The sequence below is a fragment of the Stylophora pistillata genome, chromosome 6, assembly GCF_964205215.1.
Source record: "Stylophora pistillata chromosome 6, jaStyPist1.2, whole genome shotgun sequence".
Classification (NCBI taxonomy): domain Eukaryota; kingdom Metazoa; phylum Cnidaria; class Anthozoa; order Scleractinia; family Pocilloporidae; genus Stylophora; species Stylophora pistillata.
Window position 1 is genome coordinate 14,023,623 of NC_142524.1, and position 18,084 is coordinate 14,041,706.

Below are 18,084 nucleotides of genomic sequence, written 5' to 3' on the forward strand. Positions count from 1 at the left end.
TCTAGAGGATCCATCGCGGGCTCAACTCTTCGTTGAGCGCCTGTTTGAAACCGTCGCGTTGGTTTAGGAAAGAAAGATGCGGGTAGAATTTTGGTTTAAATTTGGGAGAAATTCGCTCAAAAATCGTTTTTGATGTTGTAGAAAGGTCTTAGAAGTGTAATGTTTGATGTGGATGAGCCAATTTCAGATTACCAAAAAGTTATTCGGGGTACGTATCTCATTATACAGGTAGACAGGAAAAAGTTGTCAATCTTAACTTACTTATACATGGGGAACCTGCATATATATTTCACTCAGTTTAGACTAACTGTTTCTTAATGACTGATTGTACAAAGGTTTCTTACACAGCTCTCTTAGTATGTGTATCAATATTGCTTTTTCTCCCATGCAGAGCGGGCTTCTCAAAGCCTCGGACCTCTCAGATATGCATTCAACTCTCCTGTTAAATCACCCGGGAAGTATAAAGGCGATGCCTACAGTTCAGCAGGTAATGCATCTAAACATTTATGGAATCGATTGGATAATTATTAGCAATTCTTGGGGACGTGGGTTATGGTGGCCTTACATATTCCACCTTTCCAGAATAAAATTACCTTTAGTTGGTAAATTCCTTAAAACACTGGCTAGAAAGATAACTGGTTTTATTGATTCGCATCAGGCCCGCCCCCATGGTGCCTTTGTTCATCTTATAGTTCCAATTTTCATATGACAAAGTTCATTTATTTCATTTGGTTAATTTTTATCTAGAAGTGTGCACAAACATAATCTCTCCTTGTCACCATGCTCTTCTTTCTCACTCCTTTTCCTTCTTCAAAATGTACTTTTTTTTTTAAAGTATTTTTTGTTAAACACCAAAGCAAAGATTTCTTATACCAACATTTGACTGCAATTAATTTTATGCATTAACACCAAACCACTGTGAACCAGATGCAGTGAAACCCAAAGCTGTGCTGGATGTGTATTGTGCATTTAGGGTGTATATTAATTAATTTTTATATTTGTGTTGTAAATATTACTTGTAATCATTCTTTATTTTAGGAAATTTAAAAAAGTGGGAAGAGCTTCTATCATTCATCACTAGCAATTTCGTTGTTCAAGTTCTTTTTAGTGTCATTGCTTTTACTGTCAAGTGAATGTAACACAGAGATATTATGCATCTGTTATGTTTGTTTATGGAAAGTATCCCAAGGAATTTGGGGTCAGAATTGTAGATTTTTATAATCCTTGAGATGTGCTCAAATGATCAAACTTTTTACTGTAACACTGTGCCTGCAAATTCTTTCATTTATTCTTTTCATTAGTGACAAGGCTCAAGACTTTGCTTCAACAGTACAATGAATCTAAGATTGCAGAGCCAATAGCTGCAGCTTCTCAACCAGTAAGTGATTCTTTACATGTTTATAAATTAGCATGAACTGTGATTGTCATTATATTTCATGTTGTGTACTTTGAAACTTCTATTCTTAGTTTTCTTTTAAATAGATACTGTAATAAAGAAGTGAAAACTTTGAACAGAAGTGCCAATCATTCAGACTGTGGTTGTTTGAAGCATGGTAGATGCTATATATATCCAGTGGATAAATCTATATCCGGTGGATACTTATCGCAGTACATTTTGTTAAGGTTTACTGGTATCTGCTGGATAGCCATTTATCTGTTGGATAGCATTATCCAGCCTAAACACATGCACATGTACCCTAATGTACATGCATTTTGTAGTTTGCATCTTTCCCTTTTAAAAGGATGTAATATACTTGTACTTTATAAATCAATACAAATTATAACATAGCTTGTAAATTTGTGCAGTCAAATTCAATAGCGCGAGCGTGCTTCAATTTTCCATTGTGCACACTGGTGATGTCAGCAAACAAAAAATTAATGCCTTGTGAAAAAAATTTTTCTCACGAGTGACTTCAGCATTTTTCATGAAAAAATGGGAAAAACTTCTGCGAAAAAGTTAAACTAGACATGGCAATAAGCAAACAAGCCAAATGAATGAAGATCTGCCCACTTTTTCTTTGGGAAGGGATTTTTTAACTCCCGAAAAAGAACCTAGAGGAAGGGAAAACAAAACAATCAACTGTTTCATCTTGTTTTGGAACTCTAACTTCATTTCCACACATGAATTCACCTGTCAGTTTTTGACCAGTCTGAGACAAGATCATTGAAGCATGGCGAATACTTTTCTGAAACAAAATAAACAACGCATTGAAGCGTTGGAGAGGGAATTTCTGCCCTTTATACATAAACTACAGCGTTGAGAGTGTTATAAAACGATTGGTTCATACATCAGCTGTGTGCTCATCACAGTCGAGATATGAAGCACTTGGGAAGTTTGTAGAGCACTCAAGAAGCTAGAGTTGCTCTCGACTACGCCTCAAGCAACTCTTACACATCTTTCGTGCTCTCCAAACCTCCCGCGTGCTTCATATCTTGATGAATGCACGCTGAGGTATGAACCAATTGTTGATTCAAGGCTGTGCTCTAAGGAAAATTGAATGGAGCCCTGTGCTTTGAAACTGTGAAATCCAGGGTGCCCAGAATATGCTTTTTAGGAAAAAACTAAAATTCTTGAGTCGCCCAAGAGCAAAAGTAAGGCACCAGGGGCCACTAGGTGCTGCTAGGGCACAGCCTTGAAATTAAAGTAATTAGAAGTGGATCAATAATTATCCAATGAAGAGACAAATAGAACAAGTAAGAAGGCTTACAACTGATTGTATAAATTCTTCTTGAAATATTCACAGATTAGAGCAGTACCAGAAAGGAGCTATTTACCTAGCACAGATGAAGTAACACAGCTTTTGAATAATCAGTTCACTGTGTTACAATACCTTGAGGGCCAAGTTGAGTTCTACAAAGTGAGTTTCCTGCTTTCAACCTTGATGGACATGCTGTTGTTCCTTGAATAGGTGCTTGGCACTTGCCGGTATTTAAAATTTTGGAGAAAATGAGGGGCACTTATTTGAAGGAGGTCGCTTAACTGAAGGGGGTTGATATGAAGTTACAGTAGTGCAAAAATAGGACTACAATTATAAGACAAATATTATTGCATATGAAGGAAGTCTGAAAGCATATGGAGATAAAAATAACTGGAATGGAAGAGAAACTGTTCTCCTATACCAATTCTGCTGTACATAGTTGAAGCTTAAAAAATTGTAAATAAAGTGGCAATAGAAATGAGTTTTCCTTATATCCCTATTATATAAGAAGGTGAGGAGAGTGATTATTGGAAAGGGGTGCTTGTTAGATATTGTGGCCCTTGTAGCAGGTAGGCGCTTATGTTGTGGAAGGGCAGTTATTAGAGGAAATACGGAGAAGTACAGAATGGAAGTGAACACTAACTATGTGGCCTAAGTAAACTGTATCATCTCTGACAATAGTGTCATATGAAACTGAAAAATCATTCTTTGGTGAAACTTAAAGCACAGCTGACTTCATTTTTTCTCTGTGGCAAAATGATAGGATGCCCTGGAGTCTTTAAAACAAAGAGCAGAACTTGTGATTACAGAAAATGAAAATTTATTTGATCAACTCAAGACTCAAGCCATTTCTCAACTGCTATCAACAGGAGAACAAAGCAATTCTGAGGTAACAAGTGTGCTACATGTAGCTGCTAACATTTTGTATATCTTGTAAAGAGGTGAATACTTTTTTGCACTTGAGCCATGTTGGCCAACAAGGTGCTGGCACTTTCCTCTGGTTTTATAATAGCATGAAGTGACTAGAAGTATTATGCAATCCACCTTTCCCTCCCCAGGATGGGGTACAAGTCCATTACAGTTCACCTTCTCCTGCCTGATCTTGTCAGGTTTTTCTGAAAGTTCTTTAGTACACATTTATACTTTAAGTGGAAAGAGTTAATGTTAGATAAGTGTTAAGTGTCTTGCACAAGAACAGAAGACAATGAGTCACACATGTCCTGAACCTTGATATTTCTTCCTGTGATCTAGTTGGCTGAAATTTAAGGCCATGATGATTTAATTGCTACAATTTAGAAATTATTCCTGACTGCTCACTCTTCCAAGCCTGAATAGGAAGTAGAGCTGTCAAAAACATCATGACCTTCAATTAGTACATGTACATGTAGCTTGCCTCTATTTCACGAAGAAATATTGATTTCAATTTACTATATTATTTATTCGATTAAGTACCCACGGCAGGGCGCTTATTTAATTTTTGGACTTTCAGGGTGGGTGCTTATTCGAGGTGGGTGCTTATTTGATGCTGGGTGCCAATATTAAATTTTCACCATTTTCAGTAAGTAAAAATGAAACAATAGACCACTTTCATAAATGGCTGCCGGATTAATATTCTTTTGTTTAAATTTAAATTTGCCCGAGTGGCCTCGCTTGAGATAATGTATTCTTTTGAATTTTGTACTGGAGAACAAGGCCACCTAGGCAAATTTATATGTAAACAAAAGAATTTTAATCCAGCAGCCATTTATGAAAGTGGTCTATGAAACTAGAGATTTTAAGCCATTAAAGAAATACCATACCATAATAATTAATACCCGTATTCCTCTTGTGCACTTTATTATTATTATTTTTTTTTTTTGGGGGGGGGGAAGGTGCTTATTTGAGGATGGGTGCTTGACAAGTACTTTTTGGGGGTGGGCACTCATTTGAGGCTGGGTGCTTCTTAACTTTTTCTACCTTCAGCGTGGGCACTTATTCAAGGTGGGCACTTATTTGAGGTTGGGTGCTTAATCGAATAAATACGGTATAATCATAAACGGCAATGAACATAGACATCTGTTATGTTATATAAACCATAATGAACATAGGCATCTTTCACATTATAGGGCATAGTTGTTTCAGATCTTATAAAATCCAAATGTCCTGTTGCTTGAGTTTGTTATGTAGCAGTGGACATTTGAAATTTATTAATACTTAATTGTTGATATTCCTTATTTCTCTCAGGAACTATTTCCACCAGGCCTTACACCAGGGGATCCAAAACAGGGGTTGGCCAGGGAACAGACAGAGGACAGCACCATTAATGATGATGAGAATGATGATATGGGAAGGCAGGAGCCAGGCACCTCAACAAATGTGCTTCACGAACACAGTAAAGGTCAGACGGTTACGGGCTTGAAGAAAATGGATAGGGAAATTATGAGGACAAAAGAACTTGGTTCAAATGATACAGTGCAAAGTGAAAGGGATCCCAGGAGATCCTTGATGCCATCTGTTATGCAAAGATCAGCTCTTGAATCTTCCTTTGGAATAGATACCCTTGATTCCCAGGTATGCTCTGATGTAGTTTGTATGATCTAATCACCTGGGGTTTTATAGGTAAATAATAATCACTACATCATTTTGTATTATTTTTCCCTATGAATCAAGGTATTCTTTGTTTATGAAAATGGTGCAGCCTACATGCCGGTGTTTCAAGTATTAATTTTTGTTTCACAGTTTCAAGTTTTGCTAAATCGTATGTAAAATATGTCAGGTTTCAGTACACATACATTTTCACATTCAGGCCACCACTGAAATAATCATTTTCATCTTGACAGTTATTTATGTCTGCCAATGAAAGAAAATTTGTCAACCAGCTGGAAGAAGAGGTGGTAAGTGCTGTAAACATAGCACCTTCACGATGATGAAGCTTTTACTCCAATTGTATGCATTAATGACTCAGCTTTCAGGCCCTCTATCACTTTTTAGTTCAAAATAAGAGACTTTCAAGTTGATAATTTTTGAATGACTAGTACATGTAGATTTTTAAAAAAAACCATTACATTAACTATAGATTGTTCACTCTATTTCTAAGTGTGATGTAGGTATTTGACTCAGTCTTGGTCCTCATCAACTACATTTACCATAGGATTAAAATCTCAAGTTATTCATCCATTCATTTAATATCAGTTTTGGCTTCCAAGTGTTGCATTTCTGTTAGCAGTAGAATCTATCCTCTTATTACCCAGACATGCAGTTTACATTATCCTTATCTATGGTCAAGAAAATCGATGCAGAATTGATGATACATTTATTGGTTTGTCATTTACAGGAGAAAATTCGCAAACTGCATGAAGCAAAGACAAGACATCTTGAGTCTCTTCTTTATTCAACAAGGTGATACATACATACAAGTCATACAAATGAATAAAGGCTGATAGTTTCGAAAGAAACTGTTTGGGGTTGCGTCGGTGGGAGTAATGAAATAATTTGGATATATCAACAAAGCTGAAATCATGGTAAATTGGCCACCGTAACGATTACAAAAGCTGACGTTTCGAGCGTTAGCCCTTCGCTCCTACGAAGGGCTAATGCTCGAAACGTCAGCTTTTGTAATCATTACAGTGGCCAATTTACCATTTCAACTTTGTTGATAAAATTATATCCAAATTATATATGGACATACAGACAATAGTTGACCACTCCCTATGGGGGCTTTTCAGGGCCAATTCCCACCCATCCCACCCCAGGGGAGGACATCCACAACACATTAATCTCGTGCGTGGGAAATTAATGTCTCCTGCCTCTAACCCTGTAGGAGATAGGGCCTACGGTTTATTCATCCTTATCCGAGAAGACTAGAACATCTATCCTTTTCTTGATTATAGACAGGAGGTAGCAAATTCTCCTCGTTTATTTTAAGACCAAGATCTTGCAAGATTTTTACCAAGATTTTTGAAGATCTTAAGAGTTAAACAAGATCTTATTAAGATCTTAATCTTAATAAGAATCTTACAAGATTCTTGTAAGATGTTACAAGATCTTAATAAGATTTCCACCTGGGATGAGTATTGCTCCGGCCGGTGCTCAAACCCTCGACCTCCCGCACAACTCGATCCGGCGCTCTAACCAATTGAGCTAACTGGAAGGCAGTTTGAATTGGGCGACAACCTCCCCATCTCATCATCTTGATTTTGTTTTGTTTGCTTGTTACAATTGTTCATACCATGATTTAAATCATTTTTTGTACTCTTCTTGACTGGGATGTTAGTGAAGTTTCCACATGTACATGTACTTTTTGTCTGTGAGAAATGAGCACTTTTTCTGATCTCTGTCAGTGGACAGATATAAGAGCAGAAAGTCCCACCAAATGAGGACCTTTGTTTAATATACAAATGTACTGATGCACACACTTTGAGAGACCGCTGAAGAGAATGGGTAGTTTGATTTTAGCAATGCACCTCTGCCTCTTTTTGTAATCATGCTTTTATCATTGATTGGCTAACGTGGATGGGGTCATCTTATTTATATCTTGTCAGAGATGAACTTGAAGACTACCAGAGGCAGGTTTCAGAACTGCAAGCAAAATTACGGTGAGTGAAAAAGGAATAACGAACCACAGGTGTATGTTGTTTTTGTTAATTTGAAGAGTAAAGAACAACTATAAAGTTTTGTACCTGTATGCCAAGTTCCAAGATGTTCCTTTATTATTTTTGGAAATTATTTATTTGCATATTTTACTTTTATCTTTCTTGCAGAGCTCAAAAAGTATTAGAAGATCAGGTCAGACAGTCATACGATTTTTTAATTGTTTATGAGTTAGGGATTTAAAATTCATTTGTGAAATTGGCATTTTTTTGTGTTGTTTTTGGGTTTTCAGTGTAGTTTCATCAGTTCCTGTTTTTTTTTTTCCTCTGTTCTTTTTTATGGTATTGCTGTGACCTTTTTCGTCCTAAGAATTTGTTCTTGACGGTTTTCACACACGGTTCTTAAAAGGGGAAAATTACACTTGAACGCTCTAGAGAGAAACCTTAAAGCAATATTTTGGAAGGGTCAGAAACTAATAATTTAAACAGGAACAAGAATAATTAAAGATGGCTTTCAAAAAAGGATTTGGATTAATTTCTTTAGATGTTCGAACTGTTATTTAGTCCTTTGCTCTTGTTTTTTTTTTTCTGGATATGCTCGAGAATAATGAGAAAGTGTACTTCTTGTTGTTATTTTATCAGAGAGGCCAGCCAGCCCTGTGCGTCAAATGTGGGCATCATTCTGCTGTTTTGTCCAATACACACAGTGAAGCGGCTATAGACACAATCAATCAACTGACGAAGTAAGAACCTGAACGAGTGTATCAAGAAAGGCTTGGGAAGATGGCTTAAAATCGTTATTTATAGTGAATCTAGTACGACATACGATTAGTCATATTCAAAACAGGCCTTGGTTACACCCCCCTCCTGCCGAAATCAAGGGTTCCTCGTGACTCGTGCATGAGGCATGTACTTCGTGCATTCAGTTGATAAGCTTCGTTGTCTCCCATCTCCTTCATTATTTAATATAGTAGACCCAATGTAACCAACTTTCAAGATATGAACTGGTTAATTTTGTTTGGTTTGATATCGTTTTTGTGTTCATTTGCATGTTTTTGTTTGTTTGTTTGCTTTTTATTTAATCTCTGTTACGTCTTGCCCTGCTCATAGAGAGAGAGATGATTTGATGAACATGCTGACAGGCCAGAAAGCCGTCCTAGCTGAGGTTCGCCAGCGGGAGTTTGAAGCTTATAACCAAGTGAAGAAGAGCTGTCATATGGTGGAACAGGCTCAGCTGGAGAAGGCAGAGGTATGGCGATGTCAGCATATAACTACCGTGTGCAAGCTTACAATATTTAGCCAGAACCATATAGAGGTACACGAAATGATTTAGCTGCCTGCATACTGCAGTCGCTACAAGCATAACCTTTATATTTCACACGAAAAGATATTATTATCGCTATAAATTGTGCAAACTGTTGTCAAACTGTCAGTGCGAAATTTGCATATCCAATAACACATTTTGGTACAGCGAGTTAAAGTCGTCACAGCGTTTTATCGTTCAAAATTTCGTCCTCAACATATCAAACTCTGCCTACATTGTTATGGTTTGATTCGTTTGAAGACGATGGCGCTATTCGTTATGCTCCGGGGCCTTATCACCGGACGGTTTTAATCACGCTCGGCAAGTGCCGAGTTCAAGCGATAATTTTTTCGGCGGAGGAACTTTTGTCTAAGGGTAGTATCCTTAGGCATTGGTGTAGCTCGAGAGATTTTAAAAACAAAAGTTGAGTTGGGGGGAGGGAGAGGTGATTGATTGCCACTAAACAAAGGTTCGCGCTGACTTCAAAGTTGAGGTTGTTACGATCGTTTTCTTTCTCGTCTTCTCTGACCTGTTCAGTTTAGGGTTCGAGCACCTCAGAAAAAAAAAAAGAAAGCATACAAACCCATTTCACAGGCAGTATGCTTTTTTGCCTTTAAAACTCAACGCTCGAAACAACACTCGATCAACTTTCTCAGCCGATGCTTATTTATTTTCATTTGCTTAAGAAGCATTTAATGGGGTAGCTGATATTGAGACAGTTGTCGAAGTCGTCGCAGCTTTTTATCGTTCAAAACGTCGACCTCAAGTCCCTCAAGGAAACTCGGTTCTGTAATTAGGTAGCTGGTCCCCTCGGAAATAACTGGAAACAAACTGTTGCAAAACCAAAAAGGAGAGGCTTTTTTCGAGTTTAATTTTGGTTGTATATTTTCCGCTAGGCCATCATTCATGTGCGCCAGCTCCGTGAAGATTTGCGGAAAGGGCGGGAGCGGCACGAAAACAACATGAGAATGTTCAGCGAAAAAATGGACAAGGAGAGGGAAAAGGTGAAAGAGGCGTGTTGGGAGGAGGTCAGCGGTCTAAATAAACAGGTACGTTTGAATTTTTACGTAACGTCATTTTCAAGTAATTTGTTTGTTTGTCTGTTTGTCTTTTCCTGAAAACGCAACAAATCTTTCGTGGCTTTAATGGATTAATCTTTCACTTTAGGTTAAAGCGAATCTAAACATCTTCGAATTAGGAAGACCACCTCGAGAATACGCACTTTGAAAAATTACAAAACGAATGCAAACACAGTCATGAAGGAAGGCTTTGACGATTTAGGTACACTTGAAACGGTACAAAGTCGAAGAATGTCGAAAAGTTTTCGAGCTTTACGGGAATCAAAATCCTAAACATCTTTGCAAAACTCAGCGAGTCGTTGCGTTGTCAAATAACAGAAAGAAACAAGCATTCGAAAGGTCGTAATTGTCTTGTAAGTTATTTGTTTACGGCACGAGCAAGGGTATTTGGTTTTATTAACTGAGCTGATAATGTAAATTGGTCACCGTTTAGATTTTCTAAACCCGGCTGACGTTTCGAACGCTAGCCCTTTGTCAAAGCGAATAGAGCATTGTGGGTTGTGTGTAGTTTATATGCAGAAAAATGGGGCTATTCCATGGCTGAAAACATGGTAACGTGAAAAACACAGTCAAGAAGAACGTAGTTGAATGAAAGAGTACATTAATACCGTGGGGATTAATGATTTTGGATATTAAAGTGTCTGGACTGGTTCAGATGCGTCTTTGTCATTTCTTTCCTGTGAAAAAAATTGGAATTCGCGGAAAGTAATCTAACTTTTGAATGCTGTGCAGTGGAATATCCGAAGACTTGTGCTAAACCTGCTTCGAAACTGTTTATCTCGGGAAAATGGAGAAGGGAGTTTTATTGCGAAGGATGAACGGACACGGATATACTTCCAATCAGAAGACACGAACAAGTTTGTACTGTGCGTTTTTGGGGTGATATTTTTAAGAAGGCGGACTGTGTGATAAATTATGGTGAGTTTTTTCAAGTACTTTGATAGAGAAAATTCATGTTTTAATGTTTGAAAGACTTGGGTTGTCTAAAAAGAAACAGCCTTTTGACTATTCTTTTGAAGAGACTGTAATCCGTGCAGTAGAGGTCACATTTTGTCAATGAGACCAAACTTGTTCGCAGATAAACGTTATTGTATCTACGAAACAGAAGTTATTTTAGCTGCTCTCAGTTTGAATTTTAAACTAAACGGCCGGGACGGAGTTACAGGAAGCTGGGCTCTAATAGTGGTGATTGACATTTTCAGTCGCCCTCTCGTGGTTGAGGAAGGAAAAGCTGGCGTGAAAGCAAGCTTCGAGCCGAAAGGTAAGCCATGTTTTCGTTGAAATGGTCATAATGTAAAGTGATAAAGGAGATAAGAGTCTATATTATTGTTTTTATTTTCCTCCAAATATCTTTAGGGTTCTTTAGGTACCCGTTTGAGTTTTCTGAAAGGTTTAAATTTCATGTTTTCAGGCGAAGCCTGACTCGTGATCAAACGTCTCGGGCGGACGTCAACTAAGAGTACTGTGGTGGTTTCAATCTCAACGGTAAGTAATTGCATACATTTGTTAAAATAGATTAATTTAGCCCAAAAAACAACGTGGAGTTATTAGCGTATTTATAAGGAAGAATGTAAAAAGATGAAACAATTTTTAGTGTAATAGAAAAATCCGAGCCCCAGATGGGACTGTAAAAAAAATATCACTAAAATGTATCTATCAGAATGGAGTTATTAAAATCATCTAATTAAATATGCAATCGCAACAATTTTATATTCATCACACACTAGTTAAAAAGTGTTCTCTTAAGCCCTTTTTAAATTTTGACATGGAAATGATGCGGCCGGGTATTCTGAAGTTTAGCCGGAATTGCTAAATGTTCGGTAATAATTTCTTCCTTCTTCTTGAAAACGATACCAAGTTTAGTGTTAAAGGACAGGGTTCGTACGGGTCCTGGAAATCCTGGAAAGTCCTGGAATTTTATTATCGCGTTTTCCAGGACTGGAAAGTCCTGGAAAAGTAGTGGTGGTCCAGTTAAGTCCTAGAAATCTGTTAAACTGAATAAAGTAATCAAGTTTTCCCTAAAACAAATGAGCAAAGTTTTTTTTGTATTTTTATTACGTATGCTTTTCTGGTTTTGACCGCATGACCGCATCAATATTTCTTCATGTTTCCCGAAACTGACACGAGTGTAACTCAGGATCGAGGGCTCATGTATCATCATAAGCTCATGCGCATTAGTAACCCAGGTTAATTTTGGAGTCCTGGAAAAATAATCTGAAGCCTTGAAAAGTCCTGGAAAAGTCCTGGAGAATTGTTTCTGAAAAAGAGTACGAACCCTGAAGGACAATTAACAATTGTAAATCTAGCCCAAATAAACATGACTCGAAGGTAGCCATCACTGGATCGAATAAAGTTCGTCATTACAAATCAGAAATGTAAGTCACGCCATTCAAGTACTTGATGTTCCTTCACAAGTTTGCGTTACGCCGTGACAAAAACATCAATTTCTAGAAGAAGCTAGTAGAACCTGATCAATGAAGCTAAATATTTCTCAAGTTGTCATGATAGGAAGCATTAAATTGCACCTGAAACAACAACGTTGATCGCTCGTCGCCGTGACCTTTGAGGGGGAGATCAGGAGAATAGTACAGAGCCTCGCGGGGATGGAGGGGGGATAGATAATGGACTGGTCCCTCAATAAGCCTCCCGTCTGGCAGCCCTGTACAGTAATGAAACTTCCATTCCCCCCCTCCCTCTTGATCCCGGACTTATCTCAGTAGATCACTGTAAAGAATTTATTGGCTGAATCCTTCTGTGTTACAAGGCTCAATATTACGTAAGGCTCTAAATCTCGAATTTGTTGTTCTCTTTATAAAATGTTGTCCGTAATCAAGACTACCGTCAAGGTTCTGGGGCCCGTTTCTCGAAAGTCTCGGTAACTTAACGGGCCCGTAAAGCTGTTCTGTTTTCATTCAAGATGGTGATTTCAAAAGTTTTGAAAATGGCACAATAAAACTATCCGCTAAAGAAACAAAAAGGACTGGTTTGGTTTCCAGAACCTGCCTTCCTATCCTTTAACTTTTGATTTTAAAATATGGCTTCGGGCCCGTTAAGTTACCGGCACTTTCGATAAACGAGCCCCTGGTCTGTAAAACTCTCAAGTGTCACTATATCCTGTATCACAAAACAACACCCGGTGTGGTAAAATCAGATAATTACTAACTTAATCAAATTAAATGAGTCTGTGTGCGGTTTCACGAGTGTTCATTTTTCCAGGCTATTTCCGTTGAGTTTATTTTGAGTTCAATGTAGGCTCGATTTCTTCGCAATAACTTTCAAAGTTTCTCTTCCAGGAAAACAGATGGCAGCCGAGAACGCACTTTCGATGTCGACTGCGTTTTGTGCTCTTTCATTGACTTCTCCAAGCGGCTGGGTTATTTTAGGAGTCGTTGGTTTAGTTTGTGTAACTGTTGTAGCAGTAACTGCTGTGAAGGAGCATGGACGAACAAAAAGAGAGAGGAAACAAAACTGATCACACTCAAATACTTGTTGACATACAATTTTGATGCAAGTGGTGTTCCGTGTAACAGATGTTTTTCTCTCTCAGAATATTTTGTATTTTGTTGTTTAAGTAGTAATTTTCATGAACGATGCAAAAAAAAAAAAAAAAAAATTATCAGACTAGTGCACTATTTAGATGTAATACGATTTAGATGTAAAGGGTATTGGCTACATCAATGATTTTCTGTTAAAGAAAAAGCGGTGTCTAGTTGAGTTGAATTGTAATTTTCATGAAGCACTGTAAAACAAATTAAATCAGTTGGCATGAACGTTTGTCTAATCTTGTTTTGAGCCCCTCTTCCCTAACTCCCCTTCGCCATCTCACGGCGGTTGGTAAGACGAAAGGTTCTTTATGTAATAGTGGTTCACAGAAAATATGCGCTGCAAAATGGTATATAATTATGCATACTTCCTTACTAATCTTTGTATTTACTTAAACCAATTAACCTAATTTTTAAATGAAGTCTGTCAGACCACAGACTTTCTAATTTGAATCAACCCCCCTAAAAAAAAACAACAACAAAACAGCAATACAAGAAGAAAATGAACAAAAGGAAAGAAAAAACAGCAATAACAACGTTAGATTTGCCATGTATTCCCCATCCATATAAATTCGTACAACCCCGAAGGGTTTAGGACAAAAACATATGGGGGAAACAAATCCTTTAATACAGGAACAAGAATTCTGGTAAATCAATGCTATTATAACTGTTTCCATACATTTATGCAGATAGGAAATCGTATTCAGTAATTATTACGTCTTTCGTGACAGCAAGCTGCCATCGTTAGATTCAAGTCAAAATGCCTTACTCTTTTTCACGATTAGTCTCCTTGGACAATCACGTCGCACATGAAAAATTTAAATGTTTCTGTCTCCAAAATCAATCAAACGACCAATCGCACTCCAAGACATAAAATTCAAACTCTATAATTTCAATGATTATGATTGACAAACAAAAGAGGAACGGAAAACTAAAACCTTCCTTTTCTTCTATTCAAGGTTACATGTAATTTGTTGATGTTAAATTTTTTTTTCACGCGCTCTCCGCTCATCCCCCTTTTTCTTCTTTTCCTCTCTTGCTTAGTCTCACGGTTTCTAAAACTCTGTTTCTTCAAAGCTGATCTTATGGCAAGGGCATTTGCCGCAAAACTATGCCCGAGCGCAGAGTTTTGTCGGCTCCTTGCAATTATAGCGCTCGCGTTGTGCATAGTCGTCCGTGGAACAAAAGTGACGATGTGCCTGCAACACAGCAAGGCGCTCATGGTAAAATTAGCATCTTTTAAGTACGGCCGGACGTTCCCACTTTCGCAAACAGATTCTCTGGACAAGATGGTTTTACAATTTTTTTTTTAAACTTAGGTGAAACGCTTTGTTATTAACATGTTTGGGCAATTCGTGGCTATTTAGCATGTCTTTTTCACCTTATTTGTTAAGGAAATTGAGGACTCAATCCAACGATATTTGTCTGTACCTAACGATTGCCAAGATGGTCTTTGTTTTGGTTGTTCTTGTTGTTGTTGTTTGTTTAATGTTTTATTTGTTTTGTGTTTTTCTTTTTTATTTTCAGTTTTGTTACAATTTTCCATGATCAAGTTTTTTGTACCTTTACTCTCGCAGATAGAATCTTCAAGTGAGGCTCGGTCAGCGCTGGAGAACCAACTAGAGCGGCTAACACGCGAAAAGGTTGGTGTTTATCGACTTATCTTAGGATAATCGGCTTATTTCCTTGGGATGATTAATTGCTACGTTTCTTGTTCATTTTTCAATGTCTTTATTTTTCCATTGTGTTAGGTCGGCCTTATGGCAGAGCTGGAACAAGCAAACAGCCAAATCCTAGCGAATGCATCTGAAGTTTCAAAGGTTAGTTAGGTTAGTCCATGTCTTCTGACATTGAGTGAGAGCTCCAGGCGCAAAGAGATTTGAACTAGGCAAGATGGGAGGTGATCTATCTCATACCATAAGTTCGGGTCCGCTTTCACCATACACTGGTTGGATTAAAGTTTTCTTTTATGGGAGGAAAGTATCGTTGAGTTGTGGGATTTGAGATTCAGTGTATGTGTCACGTTTCACTCAGTCTTGCGTTGTGTAAGAGACAAACGTGAAAGATATGAAGCGAAGAGTACGTTGAGTAGTTTACTCGTTTGTTAAATCTAAGGTTTTTGAGTTTCATCAGGCTAATGAGACTGTGGAGAAAGAACTTGAACAGACACAAATGAGATTGTCAATGGCTTCACAAGAATTGAACTCAGTCAAAGCAAGTGCTCAGCAAGCACAGAGGGAAAGAGAGCAGGTAAAAGATTACAGACATTGATAAAAGTGAGTTTGATGTATCCATAAACAATTTCAGATCTCTGACTGTTTTGCTCGTGTCCCTCTATCCAGGAGAAAACCCGCCTGACTGGCGAAATGGATGAGCTTAGACGACGGCTGCAAGAAGCTGAACACTCCTGGATGGAATGTAAAGAGGACTGCATCAGATTCACCGAAAGACTCAATAATGCAGACCGAGAAGTAATTTCATACAACCGTGTTTGTTCTTTCAGTCCTCTTTCTCGTTCGTTTACCCCTCATCCTGTGTTTGACTAGCGTAGCGTAAATGCAGACCCTCAATTGGCATTATCTGTCGCGTGATTTAGTAGAATCAGCTAGAAATATCCCGGCGCCTCGTGAACCGTGGAGAGCGAGGTGTGGGCCACTCTGGGTAAGACGAACTTCTTGTTGATTAGTTCAAAGACTTTTGATTTTTCATATACAGGCTAAAAGTGCCATTGCTGCCAAAGAAAAGCTGGAGAAAACTAGGACGGAAGATGTCGATCAACTTCGGAAGCAAAGCAGACAGAGAGATGAGCAACTCACCACGTTATTACAAGAGACAGAAGCAAGGCACAGTAAGTTAATTTTTGTTGACCATCTTTTTCCTGAGTATTCGATATCTGTGAAGAAGAATGACAGCTGCTTTTTGCGCCTTATACGACACCACATATGATCTCATCGCTCTGCTCTTTTGATTACGACTTCAATGTTTATGAGAACAGCTTTTAGTTTTCGGGCACATATGTCCTTTTACATAAACCGCTCTGCTTTCTGCAGCTCAGTGTAGAACTGAATTGCAACAGATGCTCGAGGCTGAGATTCAGGTGTGCAACAAGATGAAAGAAGAGTGCAAGAGACTCACTGAGCAGTTGGAAGATTCCTCTGATAAATCAAGGTAGGTTGTCTGCCTAGAGTGTCTTGGACCAAATATAACTACTACCCATTGTCCCCAATGACCTGACCAAGGGTAGAGACTTCTCGTGTCTTATGTGTTAACCTTTAGGCTACCGCATTTCGCTCTTCAGGCTCTAAAGACTTTTAATCCACGGATAATACCCCACGATAGTACATTCGATCGATGTTACCTCATTTATTTTTCCCTTCCCTCCCTCACTTCTTTTTCCTGTCTTATCCTACATCTTCCAGAATTGTGAAACCTTAAATCATTCCTATGAAATGTTCATTTGCTTAGCCGCAAACTATTTCAAATAAAAAGATCCATTCTTGCACGGTCAGCCAGAAAGAGGGTTTGCATACTCGTGTTTCCTAAATATTACCACGGGTTCCCCTTACTGAACTTTTCTGAAATTTAGGTCCAAAATGCAAGATGCAAACAAGGAATGCAGCAAATTGAAGAAGAGACTTGACGAATCTGTGGCACAAAAGCGGACTCTAGAGGAACAAAACACGAAAAAAGACAAACGTATACATGAATTGCAGTCTCGTCTCAAACAGAGCGACGAGAACACTCGAAAGCAAGTAGATCAGGTGAAAGGATTTGGATGTATCTGGATCATTAATTGTCCGAAATTGTTTTCATTGTTTGATTAAGACGTCCCCTAGCAATAGGCGACTAACAAGGAGATCAATAGCACCAAAACAAAAACAACATAAGAAAACAAACAAACGAAAGATTTTTTCATTAATGGGAAGGATGAGCCGTCCATGATTTGCTCCTATGATGGAGTCACGGTTGGATTTGGCCATTAAGGACATCAACAACGTCAACAACAATACAACTAATAAAGCTATTATTAACACTGAATTATGTTAGAGATGAGGTATAAGTTGTGATATTTAAGAAGGTTGGAAGGGCAACATGATGATGCTGGTATTTATATCATTATTCTCATCATCATCATTATCTTATTATTGTTATTGACTAACTGATTTCCTTTTTGTTTTGAGTAGATGTGTCAGTTGCTTGCCACGCGAAATAACTTGATGAAGGAAAGAAAAGTTTTGAGTCAAGAGGTTGAATTCTTGAGAAAGCAGTTGATTCCGAAGACACTCTCTGAACCTGTAACACCTTTTATGGAGACTGCCAGTAACGCGAGTGCTGAAGATCCTGATCGCGTGACCGAAGAAAAAGAGCGTGATGCATGATTTGTGACATCCATCGGTCTGCTATGAACCTTGTGAAAATGATAACGTTTTTAATGTACACAACTATTATCCTTATTTTTATCATCTTTACATTTTATTTTTCAACAATTAGTGAGATCTTTTATTTTGATATCAGCAAGGTTGCATTTGCTTCCTTTTTTATCGAAGCGGTTATTTTAACGTTTTAAAAAAGAAAAGGAAAGGAAAAGAAAGCGGCATAAAAAAGAGAATCAGTGTTAATACTTAATACTATTTGCCTCATTTTAATGTCTCGTAGATTTCCTTTAAAACTGTACAAAACGAAAAATACCATATCAAATTATTATAACCGATGAACGGGTTAAAAATATTTATAGATGCAGCAATGTAATGATCTCAAATAAAAGCTTAAAAAAAACAGCTTGCATGTCCTCTTTGTAATTGTTGGCAAGGGTCAGTAGAAAACCCTGTAGGAATTCATCAGAGTTACAAGGGACCCCCTGCCAGTCCAAGTTTCCAATGGCTGCTTTAGTTT

At 38.0% G+C, this 18,084-nt stretch overlaps 1 protein-coding gene and 1 long non-coding RNA gene across 3 annotated transcripts; both read left to right on the forward strand.

The window, feature by feature from the left end:
* Positions 1–21: 21 nt before the first annotated feature.
* Positions 22–17,969, forward strand: LOC111343905 (serologically defined colon cancer antigen 8 homolog). Of its 2 annotated transcripts, XM_088763480.1 has the most exons (21): positions 22–208; positions 392–487; positions 1,302–1,378; positions 2,745–2,858; positions 3,463–3,588; positions 4,923–5,249; positions 5,519–5,572; positions 6,013–6,077; positions 7,220–7,273; positions 7,439–7,463; positions 7,910–8,010; positions 8,378–8,516; positions 9,467–9,619; positions 14,769–14,834; positions 14,943–15,011; positions 15,325–15,441; positions 15,534–15,662; positions 15,907–16,039; positions 16,242–16,359; positions 16,778–16,952; positions 17,376–17,969. In XM_088763480.1, the coding sequence occupies exons 1-21, from the start codon at positions 160–162 to the stop codon at positions 17,568–17,570; spliced, it is 2,382 nt and encodes a 793-aa protein (XP_088619606.1). In that variant the 5' UTR covers positions 22–159; the 3' UTR covers positions 17,571–17,969. The 2 variants fall into 2 exon arrangements, with proteins under 2 accessions (XP_088619606.1, XP_088619607.1); XM_088763481.1 differs by lacking the exons at positions 22–208; positions 392–487; positions 1,302–1,378; positions 2,745–2,858; positions 3,463–3,588 and adding an exon at positions 4,207–4,257.
* Positions 10,561–13,419, forward strand: LOC111326479 (uncharacterized). The gene is made up of 3 exons (XR_002694453.2): positions 10,561–10,910; positions 11,061–11,134; positions 12,943–13,419. It is a non-coding gene; the product is annotated as an uncharacterized LOC111326479 (long non-coding RNA).
* Positions 17,970–18,084: the final 115 nt, after the last annotated feature.

Excerpts from the sequence above, each read along its gene's own strand:
- LOC111343905 (XM_088763480.1), top strand. The coding sequence starts at position 160 with ATGTTTGATGTGGATGAGCCAATTTCAGATTACCAAAAAGTTATTCGG. Across the intron at positions 2,859-3,462 it reads GCCAAGTTGAGTTCTACAAA|GATGCCCTGGAGTCTTTAAA; the intron begins GTGAGTTTCCTG and ends GCAAAATGATAG. Across the intron at positions 7,274-7,438 it reads GAACTGCAAGCAAAATTACG|AGCTCAAAAAGTATTAGAAG; the intron begins GTGAGTGAAAAA and ends TCTTTCTTGCAG.